We start from the raw sequence: 15,601 nt of genomic DNA on the forward strand, positions 1-15,601 counted from the left end.
AAGGGAGGCAGGCAAGCTCTTATACCAGCCAGTGTTGATGGAGATTAGATCTGCAGGCAGGGATCAGTGACAGTGTGGACTGGGAGGATCGTTCATAGTGTTATATCACCACCCTCCTGTGCACTTATAACACACATTCAGAGAGCTCTCGTTTGCTTCTAAAACAGGTGCAGACTTGGAAATTGTCATTATTACACTTCCCTGCTCAAAGAGTTGAATTTGGGAAATGTGCATTGCAGTTTAGTCTGGTTAATGGTATGAAAACACCTACAGGTTCTCCCAGTGCATCAGAGCTATAGAGTATCATTCTGGCTTGTTATGTAATGACTGTCTTGTGTTTTTAACTAGACACGTTTTCTATAGAACAAATGTATGCAATACATTATAGAATCCATTATAGAATCCAAAGCCAGAGTGCAGAGAACCACATTTCACAACATAACCTGGCGATCTTCTCCTTTTCTCCTGCTTAAGGTCTTTCTCTTGTCTTTCATTTAGTCTCATGGTTGGCACTCTGAAATATAAATTGTCCGTTGTGGTTTTGCTCTAGTGATCCTTTATAATCCTAATTTCACAATTGAGTGAAATATAGTTTTTCCCATCATGAAAGAGTTATGTCATGACAGTGCCAGCACAGGGCAGTGATCGAAGTGTGTGTGTGTTGGTTCGTTCAATTGTGTTTTTGTTTTTCTCTATTTGTACTGTCGGCAGTTATGTCTGTCAGTTTTAAGTTTTCGAGTGTCTGACTCTGTTTCTATAACTGTGTGTGTCTCACCCTAGGCTGTGTGAGACGGTGGTGCCTCTGGAAGATCCCATTATCACTGAGACCACCTCCACCCTGCAGGAATGGGGCGTGCTGTGGAAGCAACTCTACGTGGTCAGTATCGCCTCACACGGACTCCATTTAAATGCAACGTACAGGGTTAGAAGAGTGGTTGATCAGAAAGGGAAAGAGGACAGGAGCTGCACCCACCCCTGTGTTACATACCTAGCTCAAAAGATTTGATGAGATATACATTTTTACCTGCAGTATACAATGTTCACCTCATTCAATAGCTGAAAAAGCCATGTCTATTTGCAAAAGACTGGGGGATAGCAAAAACCATTGGGGTTGAACATACTGTATATACATCCCCTTCCCATGATTCCCCATAGCGTGTCATATAGGCTGTAATTCCACTCTTCATCGTCTTATCCTGCCTATGTATCTCCCAAAATAGTCATTGTCTATAAATAATGTCGTAGTAGATAGCTATCATAGGCAATTTCACAGAATGTAACTCTGCCATTACTATACTTCTTTGCCTAACCTGGTCCCAGATCTCTCTGTGCCGTAGCCAACTCGTCTATCATTGGCATGCCATTCATGACAATGACAGTCAGAGGAGATGGCTAAGGAACACCGATCTGTCCCTGGATAATGTTTATGTTATGGGCTATTATACAGTCATCTTAAAACTCAATGCAGTATTGTACATTAAGCCAGCATCATCATCACCCTCCCACTCTATAAATGTTTATGGAGACCTAAATAAACCCTAATCCTGCTAAGTGTGGAAGGGGCAGGAGGGGATATACGTAGCTGAGGTTTGACCTGAGCAGAGGGAGGGAGATTTTGTCGAGCTTGGCTGCCAGCGACTTTTTACATAACCTATCACTGAGGACTGCTCATGCTCAGAGCAACCAAGGACTGTGGTGATGTAACTTCCTGTCAAGCACAACAAATTCAAACCACTGATTTAACACTACTCATTTCGGGCACTCACTCTGCCCCCCTGTGTGGTAGCCAGTGTAGCCAGTCACCACGGTTACCATCCATAAAAACAGGATGTATCATTGGCTAAATCAGGGGTGTCAAACTAATTTTCCCCGGGGGCCGCATTCGTTTATATATATATTATATATTTATTTATATATATATATATATATATATATATATATATATATATATATATATATATATATATATATATATATATATATATATATATATATATATATATATATATATATATATATATATATATATATATATATATATATATATATATATATATATATATACACATACACATACACATACACAGTGCCTTGCGAAAGTATTCGGCCCTCTTGAACTTTGCGACCTTTTGCCACATTTCAGGCTTCAAACATAAAGATATAAAACTGTATTTTTTTGTGAAGAATCAACAACAAGTGGGACACAATCATGAATTGGAACGACATTTATTGGATATTTCAAACTTTTTTAACAAATCAAAAACTGAAAAATTGGGCGTGCAAAATTATTCAGCCCCTTTACTTTCAGTGCAGCAAACTCTCTCCAGAAGTTCAGTGAGGATCTCTGAATGATCCAATGTTGACCTAAATGACTAATGATGATAAATACAATCCACCTGTGTGTAATCAAGTCTCCGTATAAATCCACCTGCACTGTGATGGTCTCAGAGGTCCGTTAAAAGCGCAGAGAGCAGGTGCTCTGGTCAGATGAAACCAAAATTGAACTTTTTGGCAACAATGCAAAATGTTATGTTTGGCGTAAAAGCAACACAGTGCATCACCCTGAACACACCATCCCCACTGTCAAACATGGTGGTGGCAGCATCATGGTTTGGGCCTGCTTTTCTTCAGCAGGGACAGGGAAGATGGTTAAAATTGATGGGAAGATGGATGGAGCCAAATACAGGACCATTCTGGAAGAAAACCTGATGGAGTCTGCAAAAGACCTGAGACTGGGACGGACATTTGTCTTCCAACAAGACAATGATCCAAAACATAAAGCAAAATCTACAATGGAATGGTTCAAAAATAAACATATCCAGGTGTTAGAATGGCCAAGTCAAAGTCCAGACCTGAATCCAATCGAGAATCTGTGGAAAGAACTGAAAACTGCTGTTCACAAATGCTCTCCATCCAACCTCACTGAGCTCGAGCTGTTTTGCAAGGAGGAATGGGAAAAAAATTTCAGTCTCTCGATGTGCAAAACTGATAGAGACATACCCCAAGCGACTTACAGCTGTAATCGCAGCAAAAGGTGGCGCTACAAAGTATTAACTTAAGGGGGCTGAATAATTTTGCACGCCCAATTTTTCAGTTTTTGATTTGTTAAAAAAGTTTGAGATATCCAATAAATGTCGTTCCACTTCATGATTGTGTGCCACTTGTTGTTGATTTTTCATAAAAAAATACAGTTTTATATCTTTATGTTTGAAGCCTGAAATGTGGCAAAAGGTCGCAAAGTTCAAGGGGGCCGAATACTTTCGCAAGGCACTGTATATAAAAATGGTCCTCTATCCATCGTTCTTGGAATTTTTATGCTCCTTGACTTTCTAGCTTTCATTTCGGTGATTATTAGTGAGCTGGACACAGTGAAGAAACTAATAATGTAGGTCCATTGTCATTTCTACACAGTTTGGATTTGATTTTAGTCATTTGCAAGTAGATATATTCTTGGAGTATTATTTATAACTCGCGGGCCGGATTAGACCTCCTCGCGGGTCAGATCTGGCCCCCACGCCATATGTTTGACACCCCTGGGCTAGATGTTTACACATTTTATTTGTTTTCATTTAATGTTTTGCGCTCAAGGCATATTGCAATTAGAATGCATCGCGGTACCTCAGGGAGCGATGGCCTTTGAATTAGTGTGTATCTGTTGTAATGTACATAATTAGGCCTCACAGAACAGCCAACCGAGAGGCCTAATCGGCTCTGACTAAAATCGTTGTTTTCCTACAGCCACCAGCAGGTTGAGAACATGGAATGTTTACCCTAATTAAATGTCCATGAACGTTGTAGATGCGGTTAAACTTTGCACTTATCTAAACAAAACTGGGAGGTAGTGTGGGCTTGTCAGGCCAATGGGAGGAATATAAAATGCTTCAATTAAAAGTGCTGTCCTTGGTCATGGAGAAAAACTACATTTGCTGTAAGGACTGAGTTGGACATATATTTTTATTTGTATAATTAATTGTGCTGGTACTTTAGCTCTATCAGTGGAACTCATGTGGTAACTATGTAGCCTCCAGTAGAAAAGAAAGACCCTTGTTGGTTGTTTGTTAACAGAGAAACAGGTTTCACCGAACACCCATTTTCCTTTATAGCTGTATAATTCCTGCATAATTATTTAATGACACAGCCATGCTAGTGTGTTTCATTAACACTCATTACAGTTTCATAACCCTGACCTTCTACTACTGTCAGGAGGAACACTTGCATTCTAACAGCAGCTAGTTGCTTAGTTGTGTGTTTCATAATGGAAGTCTATTTAAAACCATGGATTGAATCATGAGGGTGCCTGGAGCTGGAGTTGCTGTTACTTCCATAGCAGACCAGGGAACTCTCATAAGAATAGAGATACTGACATAGAAACGTCAGAGTCCAGATCAATATAGACATACTGTATTGTGGGAATGTCCAAGAGCCAATTTGTTATGTTACATGTATGTTTTGATCATATTGTTGTGTGTGTGATCCCCACAGAAGCACAAGGTGGACCTGTTCCACAAGCTGCGTCATGTGATGAATGAGCTCATTGACCTGCGCCGGCAGCTCATCCAGGGTCACCTGGCCCAGGACCAGACCAGAGAGATCAAACGCCACATAACCGTGCGCCTGGACTGGGGCAACGAGTGAGTTGATGTAGTGTGGCGCATGGGCCAGGGCCCATATCATGTTTGTGTGTGCATTTGTAATACTGTATCCTGCTACAGAACATAATGTAGATGTAATGTATTGACACGGTCATTTAGCAGATTTGTTTATACAAAGCGATTCCTAGATGATCTATACAGTGGGTATCATAAGTATTCACCCCCCCTTGGATTTGTTAAAAAAAAAAATACTAATATACCTTGATTACAAGGCCCTCCCTCGCTCTCCCTTTTTCAAATCAGATCCCGCCTCCGTTCTGCTCCTCCCCACCTATAGGCAGAATACACCTCCCGTGGTAAGGATTGTTCATCGTTAATCTGATCAATCTGATCAATCGGAATCTATGCTTCAAGATTGTTTTGATCATGCGGACTGGGAAATATTCTGGGTTGCCTCTGAGAATAGTATCGATGTATACACTGACTCGGGAAGGGCATAGAGGATGTTGTTCCCACTGTGACGATTCGATACTTATCCAAACCAAAACACTTTAATAGATGGCAGCATTCAAGCAAAAATGAAAGCCCAAATTACCACATTTAACCATGGCAATGTGACTGGGAACATGGACGTGTACAAACAGACCAGCTACGACCTCTAAGGCAATCGGAGGCAAAACGTGACTTGCGCTGAGTGTACAAAACATTAAGGACACCTTCCTAATATTGAGTCATACACCCCCTTTTTACCCTCAACAACCTAAATTCGGTTGTGCATGGACTCTACAAGGTGTCGAAAGCATTTCACAGGGATGCTGGCCCATGTTGACTCCAATGCTTCTGAAAGTTGTGTCAAGTTGGCTGGATTTCCAAGTTGGCTGGATTTCCAAGTTGGCTGGATTTCCAAATTGGCTGGATTTTTGGGTGGTAGACCATTCTTGACACACATGGGAAACTGTTGAGCTTGAAAAACCCAGCAGTGTTGCAGTTCTTGACACAAACCGGTGTGCCTGGCAACCTACTACCATACCCCATTCAAAGGCACTTAAATAGTTTGTCTTGCCCATTCACCCTCTGCATGGCACACAAACACAATCAATGTCTCAATTGTCACAAGGCTTAAAAATCCTTCTTTAACTTGTCTCCTCCCCTCTCCTTCATCTACACTGATTGGAGTGTATTTAACTCCAAGTGACATCAATAAGAGATCATAGCTTTCACCAGGATCCACCTGGTCAGTTTGTCATGGAAAGAGCAGGCATCTTTAATGGTTTGTACACAGTATATGTGGCAGGGACTCCAGACAATCACGGATTATAAAGGGAAAGCCAGCCACGTTGCGGACACCGACACCTCACTCCCGGACGAGCTAAACACCTCCGCCTGCTTCCAGGACTGTGCTCTCATTCTCCATGGCCGACGTGAGTAAGGTATTTAAGGGTGTTAAACCTCGCAAGGCCACCGGCCCAGATGTCTTATTCAATCTCTCCATATCACCATCTGTTGTCCCCACTTGCTTCAAGATGTCAACCATTGTTCCTGTACCCAATAAATTGAAGGTAACTGAACTAAATTACTATTGTCCCGTAGCACTCACTTCCGTCATTTTTATTATTTTTATTTTACCTTTAGTTAACTAGGCAAGTCAGTTAGGACCACATTCTTATTTACAATGACGGCCTAGGAAAAGTGGGTTAACTGCCTTGTTCAGGGGCAGAACAACGGTCATGAAGTGCTTTGAGGCTAGTTAAGGACTATATCACCTCCACCTTACCCGACACCCTAGACCCACTACAATTTGCATATCACCCCAACAGATCCACTGATTAAACAATTGCAATTGCACTGCCCTATCCAACCTGGAGGAGAGAGATACTTATGTAAGAATGCTGTTAATAGACTACAGCTCAGCCTTCAGCACCATAGTGCCCTCCCAAGCTCATCAGAGCTCAGGGCCCTGGGACTGAACCCCTCTGTGTGCAACTGGGTCCTGGACTTCCTGATGGGATGACCCCAAGTGATGAAGGTAGGCAACAACCACTCTGCCATGCTGATCCTCAACACGGGGACGCCATAGGGGTGCGTGCTCAGCCCCCTCCTGTACTTCCTGTTTACCCATGACTGCATGGCCACCCATGTCTCCAACTCAATCATCAAGGTTGCTGACAACAACCGTGGTAGGCATGATTACCAACAATGATCAGACCGCCTACAAGGAGGAGGTGAGAGCCCGGGTGGAGTGGTGCTAGGAAAATAACCGCTTCCGCAACGTCAACAAAATGAAGGAGCTGATCGTGGACTACAGGAGAGGGCAGAAAACACGTCCCAATCCACATTGATGGGGCCGCAGTGGAGAGAGCCAAAGCTTAAAGTTCATCTACGTGGATATCACTGACAACCTGAATTGGTCCCTTCACACAGATGGCATGGTGATGAAGGTGCACTCTTCAACCTCAGGAGGCTGGAGAAATTTGGCTTGGCCCCTAAGACCCTCACAAACTTCTACAGATGCATCATAGAGAGCATCCTGTCGGGCTGCACCGTCTGCAACTGCAGGGCTCTCCAGAGTGCATAGTCTAACACATCACTGGGGGCACACTGCCTGCCCTACAGCACATCTACAGCACCCAGTGTCACAGGAAGTCCAAGATGTTTTGGGATGAGTTGTACCGCGGAGTGAAGGAAAAGCAGACAAGTGCTCAGTATATGTGGGGACTCCTTCAAGACTGTTGGAAAAGCATTCGAGGTGAAGCTGATTGAGAGAATGCCAAGAGTGTGCAAAGCTGTCATCCGGGCAACAGGTGGCTACTTTAAAGAATCTAAAATATATTTTGATGTAACTTTTTTTTGGTCACAACATGATTCCATATGTGTTATTTCATAGTTTTGATATATTTACTATTATTCTACAATGTAGAAAATAGTAAAAATAAATAAAAACCATTGGATGAGTGGGTGTGTCCAAACTTTTGACTTACTGTGTGGCTGAAGTATTCATACCCCTTGACTTATTCAGCTTTTTGTTGTGTTACAGCCTTAACAAAACATGTATTAAATTGTTGATTTTCCTCACCCATTTACACACAATATCCCATAATAACAAAGTGAAAACATATTTTTATTTTAGCACGTGTATTGAATTGAAAATGAAATACAGAGATATCTCATTTCAATTAGTATTCACACCCTTGAATCAATACATGTTAGAACAGCTGTGAGTCTTTCTGGGTATGCCTCTAAGAGCTTTGCGCACCTGGATTGTACAATATTTGCATATTACTTGTTAAAGATTCATCCAGCTCTGCCAAGTTGACATCCATTTTTAAGTCTTTCCATAGATTTTCAAACCAATTTCAGTCAAAACCGTAACTAGGCCACTCCAGGACATTCAATGTCATCTTGGTAAGGCACTCCAGTGTATATTTGGCCTTGTGTTTTAGGTTGTTATCCTGCTAAATGGTGAATTTGTCTTCCAGTGTCTATTGGAAAGCAGGCTGAACCAGGTTTTCCTGTAGGATTTTGCCTGTGCTTAGCTCTCTTTACATTATTTTTTATCCTAAAAAAACTACCTAGTCCTTGACGTTCACAAACATACCCATAAAATGATGTGGCCACCGCATTGTGTGTTGGATTTGCCCCAAACGTAATGCTTTGAATTCAGGACATAAATTGAATTTCTTTGCCACATGTTTTGCAGTTTTACTTTAGTGCCTTATTGCAAACAGATTGCTTGTTTGGGATTATTTTAATTCTATACCGGCGTCCTTCTTTTCACTGTCATTTATGTTAGTATTGTGGACTAACTGCAATGTTGTTGGTCCATCCTCAGTTTTCTATCACAGCCGTTAAACTCTGTAACTGTTTTAGTCATGATTGGCCTCATGGAGAAATCTCTGAGTGGTTTCCTTCTTCGTCTCAGACAACTGATTTAGGAAGGACTATCTTTGCAGTGACTGGGTTGTACCACAACAAAATCTGGAAAATGTCAAGGGGTGTGAATACTTACTGAAAGCACTTTATATGTATGTACACTATAGTGTGTATTTATTTATTTATTTGTATATAACACACTACCTTTCAAAAGTTTGGGGTCACGTAGACATTTCCTTGTTTTTGAAAGAAAAGCACATTTTCTGTCCATTAAAATAACATCAAATTGATCAGAAATACAGTGTAGACATTGTTAATGTTGTAAATGACTATTGTAGCTGGAAACGGCTGAGTTTTAATGGATTGTCTATATAGGCGTACAGAGGCACATTATCAGCAACCATCACTCCTGTGTTCCAATGGCACGTTGTGTTAGCTAATCCAAGTTTATCATTTTAAAAGGCTAATTGATCATTAGAAAACCCTTTTTTTCAATTACAGTGGGGCAAAAAAGTATTCTCCCAAAAAAGTTCTCCCACTTAAAAAGATGAGACGCCTGTAATTTTCATCATAGGTACACTTCAACTATGACAGACAAAACAGACAGAATTTATTTGCAAATTATGGTGGAAAATAAGTATTTGGTCACCTACAAAAAAGCAAGATTTCTGGCCCCCCACAGCTTGGTTTGAAGAAATCAACTGTGGGAGCAATTATTAGGAAATGGAAGACACACAAGACCACTGATAATCTCCCTCGATCTGGGGCTCCACGCAAGATCTCACCCCGTGGGGTCAAAATGATCACAAGAACGGTGAGCAAAAATCCCAGAACCACACGGGGGGGACCTAGTGAATGACCTGCAGAGAGCTGGGACCAAAGTAACAAAGCCTACCATCAGTAACACACTACGCAGCCAGGGACTCAAATCCTGCAGTGCCAGATGTGTCCCCCTGCTTAAGCCAGTACATGTTTAGGCCCGTCTGAAGTTCGCTAGAGAGCATTTGGATGATCCAGAAGAAGATTGGGAGAATGTCATATGGTCAGATGAAACCAAAATAGAACTTTTTGGTAAAAACTCAACTCGTCGTGTTTGGAGGACAAAGAATGCTGAGTTGCATCCAAAGAACACCATACCTACTGTGAAGCATAGGGGTGGGAACATCATGCTTTGGGGCTGTTTTTCTGCAAAGGGACCAGGATGACTGATACGTGTAAAGGAAAGAATGAATGGGGCCATGTATCGTGAGATTTTGAGTGAAAACCTCCCATCAGCAAGGGCATTGAAGATGAAACGTGTCTGGGTCTTTCAGCATGACAATGATCCCAAACACACCGCCCGGGCAACGAAGAAGTGGCTTCGTAAGAAGCATTTCAAGGTCCTGGAGTGGCCTAGCCAGTCTCCAGATCTCAACCCCATAGAAAGTCTTTGGAGGGAGTTAAAAGTCAGCAACAGTGTGTGAATACCAGCAACAGTGTGTGAAAACATTGTGAAGACTTACAGAAAATATTTGACCTCTGTCATTGCCAACAAAGGGTATATAACAAAGTACTGAGAAACTTTTGTTATTGACCAAATACTTATTTTCCACCATAATTTGCAAATAAATAAATTAAAAATCCTACAATGTGATTTTCTGGGTTTTCTTTTCTCATTTTGTCTGTCATAGTTGAAGTGTACCTATGATTAAAATTACAGGCGCCTCTCATCTTTTTAAGTGGGAGAAATTGCACTTTTTTGCCCCACTGTATGTTAGCACAGCTGAAAACTGTTGTGCTGATTTAAAGAAGCAATAAAACTGGCCTTCTTTAGACTAGTTGAGTATCTGGAGCTTCAGCATTTGTGGGTTCGATTACAGACTCAAAATGGCCAGAAACAAAGACCTTAATTCTGTAACTCGTCAGTCGATGCTTGTTCTAAGAAATTAAGGCTATTCCATGTGAGAAATTACCAAGAAACTGAAGATTTCATTTTAATGCTTCTTTAAATCAAAACAACAGTTTTTAGCTGTGCTAGCATATTTGTAAAAGGGTTTTCTAATGATCAATTAGCCTTTTAAAATGATAAACTTGGGTTAGCTAACACAACGTGCCATTGGAACACAGGAGTGATGGTTGCTGATAATGTGCCTCTGTACGACTATGTACATATTCCATAAAAACCAGCCGTTTCCAGCTCAAATAGTAATTTACAACATGTCTACACCGTACTTCTGATCCATTTGTTGTTAATTTAATGGACAACAAAAGTGCTTTTCTTTCAAAAACAAGGACATTTCTAAGTGACCCCAAACTTTTGAAAGGTAGAGTATACAGTTGGAAGTTTAAAACTCGTTTTTCAATCACTACACAAATTTCTTATTAACAATCTACAGTTTTGGCAAGTCGGTTAGGACATCTACTTTGTGAATGACACAAGTAATTTTTCAAACAATCGTTTACAGACAGATTATTTCACTTATAATTCACCGTATCACAATTCCAGTGGGTCAGAAGTTTACATACACTAAGTTGACTGTGCCTTTAAACAGCTTGGAAAATTCCAGAAAATTATGTCATGGCTTTAGAAGCTTCTGGTAGGCTAACTGACATAATTTGAGTCAATTGGAGGTGTACCTGTTGATGTATTTCAAGGCCTACCTTCAAACTCGGTGCCTCTTTGCTTAACATCATAGGAAAATCAAAAGAAATCAGCTAAGACCTCAGAATAAAAATTGTAGACCTCCACAAGTCTGGCTCATCTTTGGGAGCAATTTCCAAACGCCTGAAGGTACCATGTTCATCTGTACAAACAATAGTACGCAAGTATAAACCCCATGGGACCACGCAGCCGTCATACCACTCAGGAAGGAGACGAGTTCTGTTTCCTAGAGATGAACGTACTTTGGTGCAAAAAGTGCAAATCAATCCCAGAACAACAGCAAAGGACCTTGTGAATATGCTGGAGGAAACAGGTACACAAGTATCTATATCCACAGTAAAACAAGTCCTATATCGTCATAACCTGAAAGGTCGCTCAGCATGGAAGAAGCCACTGCTCCAAAACCACCATAAAAAAGCCAGACTACGGTTTGCAACTGCACATGGGGACAAAGATCGTACTTTTTGGAGAAATGTCCTCTTGTCTGATGAAACAAAAATAGAACTGTTTGGCCATAATGACCATCGTTATGTTTGGAGGAAAAAGGGGGAGGCTTGCCAAGCTGAAGAACACCATCCCAACCATGAAGCACGGAGGTGGCAGCAGCATGTTGTGGGGGTGCTTTGCTGAAGGAGGGGCTGGTGCACTTCACAAATAGATGGCATCATGAGAAAGAAAAATTGTGGATATATTGAAGCAACATCTCAAGACATCAGTCAGGAAGTTAAAGCTTGGTTGCAAATGGGTCTTCCAAATGGACAATGACCCCGAGCATACTTCCAAAGTTGTGGCAAAATGGCTTAAGGACAACAAATCAAGGTATTGGAGTGGCCATCACAAAGCTCCAACCTCAATCCTATAGAAAATGTGTGGGCAGAACTGAAAAAGCGTGTGGGAGCAAGGAGGCCGACAGACCTGACTTAGTTACACCAGCTCTGTGAGGAGGAATGGGCCAAGTTCCTGGGCCTGTGGAAGGCTCTCCGAAGTGTTTGACCCATCTTAAACAATTTAAAGGCAATGCTTCCAAATACTAATTGAGTGTATGTAAACTTCTGACCCACTGGGAATTTGATGAAAGAAATAAAAGCTGAACTAAATTATTCTCTCTATTATTATTCTGACATTTCACATTCTTAAAATAAAGTGGTGATCCTAACTCACCTAAAACATGGACGTTTTTACTTGGATTAAATGTCAGGAATTGTGAAAAACTGAGTTGAAATGTATTTGGCTAAGGTGTATGTAAACTTCCGACTTCAACTGTATTCCTTTTGTCCAGGTGGGTGAGGGCAGTGTGGAGTGCAACAGAGATTGCATCATCTGTGGCTCTGTTGGGGCGGTATGCAAATTGGAGTGGGTCTCTGGTTTCTGGGATAATGGTGTTGGTATGAGCCAGAATGATAAGCATTTCAGGACTATAGATGTGAGTGCTACAGGCTTGAAACAAGTTGATATTACAGACCGGGTCAGGCATAGGAGAATACATGTGCCAGCTGTTCAGTGCATGCTCTCAATCCACGTCATAGTATTCCGTCTGGCCTTGCGAATGTTAACCTGTTTAAAGGTTTTACTCACGTCGACTACGGAGAGCGAGGTCATAGTTGGGCTCTCAGGCGCCTGAGCAATGGAGAAAATGGAGCAGCTGCATCCCCACATTTTTACCAGAAAAGTGCCATGATCCATTGGAAAATTTGTCATTTTCAATGATTAGTAATGTTTTTAGCCAGTCTGTACTAAGATGTATATGTCAACTTTATTTATTATATAATTAACAGATTGCATTTTGCACCCCCTCAAGATGAATGGTTTGTCCCACTTGAAAGTTTTTTTGCCTCCCTCCTGCATGCCACTTTTTTTGGTTCAGTTAGAAAGCATAAGTTGCACCACTTTTGTTTTAAAATCCAAAGGCACCTGCAGACATTTAACACCACTGTGCATTGTTGCCATATATTTTCCCAACATCAATCGGTTAATCCTTAAGTCTATTGACGCCCCCTTGCATCAATCTAATTAACATAATATTCAAATCACCATGAAAATCCTTCAGTTTTTAAGTTCGAGATGTTTTTTTTTTTTTTGCATGGGCTGCATCTCAATCCACCACATACCCCTATGTCAGCCTGTTGCGTCTGCAGTGGAAAGTGGCAGAGTTACAGCGCTGTTTGTCAGACCAGGAAACCGCCCGCAAATCGGGTTGTAGAGCAAAACGGAGTCTCCCCTTTCCAGAGTGGGGGTAAATTAGTTTGTAGCCCAAACAGTTCAGATGCTACAGACAGAAGTTGGCAGACGAGTCCCGAGGGGCTTGTGGGGGTTGTAGAGCAAAACGGAGAACACCATCGTGCTCCTGATAGTCTCGTCTCTCAATAGTGGCCATATTAGTCAGTAGGCCAAACCATTCAGATACTACAGATGTTTTCTTGAGAAGACCGATTTCAGGATGTCTCCTCCTCTTACAAACAGCGCTGTAGCTCTGTCACTTTCCAAAGCCGATGTAATGGATTGAGATGTGGGCCCATGCAAAAAAAAAATATATACATTATCTCTAGCTTAAACTGACAGATTTTGATGGGGATCATTTTATTATGTTAATTAGATTATGGACTCTCAAGGATTAATTATTGGGGGTGGGACTTTCAGGCAAGGGAGTAGATTAGTAATCTAGTCATTAAACACATTTCCAATGTAATTTGTTGTGGCAAATCCTATGTCAATCAAATTTCAATGTAATGTATTTATAAAGCCCTTTTTTAATCAGCAGGTGTCACAAAGTGCAATACAGAAACCCAGCCTAAAACCCCAAACAGCAAGCAATGCAGATGTAGAAGCACTTTGAAAGGCAGGAACCTAGGATGAAACCTAGAGAGGAACCAGGCTCTGAGTGGTGGCCAGTCTTCTTCTGGCTGTGCCGGGTGGAGATTATACACATGGCCATTAAGGCCAGATTTTTCTTCAAGATGTTCAAATAGTTGTTCTGTTCATAAATATGGATTCCCCTGTGAAGAAACAGTGTAAAATTGCAGGAAATTGTTTTTCTGCAATTCCAAAAAATATTAACAAATTATTTTATCAACAAAAAAATGCACCACCACTTTCAGACAAAGCCAGGTGCTCTTGCAAGTATAAAAGGCAATTAGCTATTGTTCAAACCCTGTTTACAAATGGGATATTTCGGAATGTTGGCAATGACGCACGAGAGCCAGCTGAACGAGGAGCCAGATGAACTCAATGATACCGTGAAGTCTCTGCATCCAGTATGAAGGAAGTTAGATGTAGTTTCGCCAGCCAATGCTAACTAGAGTTGATGCAATGACTGGAGGTGCGCTAACGCAAATTAGCGACTGCACTAACGCTAGTTAGCGACTGCTCTAACGCTAGTTAGCAACTTTCTTCAAACTGCACGCAGACATCAAAATAATATCAATGAGTTCATCTCATAGATTGTAGATAAAGGGCTTTCGCAAAAATCCTGAAGTATCCCTTTAATAATAGCTTTCTGAACAAGAACTAAATGCCTTCTATGCTTGCTTATAAGAGTATTTAAGATGTGTAAGGGGCATTTTTTTTTTAGATAAGAGGAAATGCTTTTTGTGTGTTCTATGATGGTTAATGTTATGATTTGTTACCTCCCACCTCTCGTTGGCTCTTCTTTCTCGCTCTCCTCATCTCTCTCTCTCTCTCTCAACAGGCACCTTGGCCTGGACCTTGTTCCTAGAAAGGAGTTTGAAATGGTGGATCCGGATCATATCAGTGCATCTGAACTCTACAAAATGGTATGGTCAACATAGGGAGGTATTAATGTTGCATTCTATACATGGCCATTCTATATGGGTGTTATGTGTGAATGCAAATCTATACACATAATTTCCCCTATCAAACCCCTGGGAAATAAGAGAACAGTGACCCTCAAGATGTGCATTATTATAATGTATTTATGAATTGATATTATTTTACAGGCACAGGGTACTTCCATATATTTGACTAAAACTGTTCTTCCTTTGTGTGGTAATATTTTAATGTAAGTGTGAATTACTGTATTTTTTTTTGTATTTACTGACAAGTGTGTTTTATGCAAATGTATGTTGGAATCTGTGTGTGCTGTATGATTTGTGTTTGTCTGCCTTGTACACTTGTGAATGTATGTGTCTTGTAATGCATTTTCTTAGTAAAGGTGTTTGAGCGCGTGTGCGTACGGCACAACTCCGCTTTTGTGGCGCAAACCAGTTCATCCCCCCTGCTCTTTAAGCCCACGTTTCTGCCATATTGAGAGTGTCCCTCTACAAGCGCACACGTGACCAAAACTTGAATGTTCACTAGATGCACTGTGACAACCCTGTGAGAGTATTTGAAAAAACAATAGTTTTGGTTATTGTAATTGCAATACTACAGTCTGGGTTATGTAAACTAACCACATCTATAGTTGAGACACAATTCTATAAATAAGATATATCCCAAATGTGCTCTTGGAATTTGGAATAAGCTGTAGTAACGTATTAGGGAG

General features: G+C 41.0%; 1 protein-coding gene across 2 annotated transcripts in view; it reads left to right on the plus strand.

Annotated features, from left to right (window-relative positions):
• Positions 1-15,601, plus strand: part of LOC110531948 (dedicator of cytokinesis protein 3) — a 60,883-nt gene that overhangs the window by 12,848 nt on the left and 32,434 nt on the right. For both annotated transcript variants that reach the window (XM_021615487.3, XM_021615490.3), the window contains exons 5-7: positions 781-877; positions 4,483-4,631; positions 14,789-14,873. In XM_021615487.3, coding sequence (XP_021471162.3) covers positions 781-877; positions 4,483-4,631; positions 14,789-14,873 — 331 coding nt within the window. The remainder of the gene's footprint in view (positions 1-780; positions 878-4,482; positions 4,632-14,788; positions 14,874-15,601) is intronic.

This window comes from Oncorhynchus mykiss, chromosome 9 (assembly GCF_057628025.1).
Source record: "Oncorhynchus mykiss isolate SJ-2025 chromosome 9, ASM5762802v1, whole genome shotgun sequence".
In the NCBI taxonomy this organism is placed as follows: domain Eukaryota; kingdom Metazoa; phylum Chordata; class Actinopteri; order Salmoniformes; family Salmonidae; genus Oncorhynchus; species Oncorhynchus mykiss.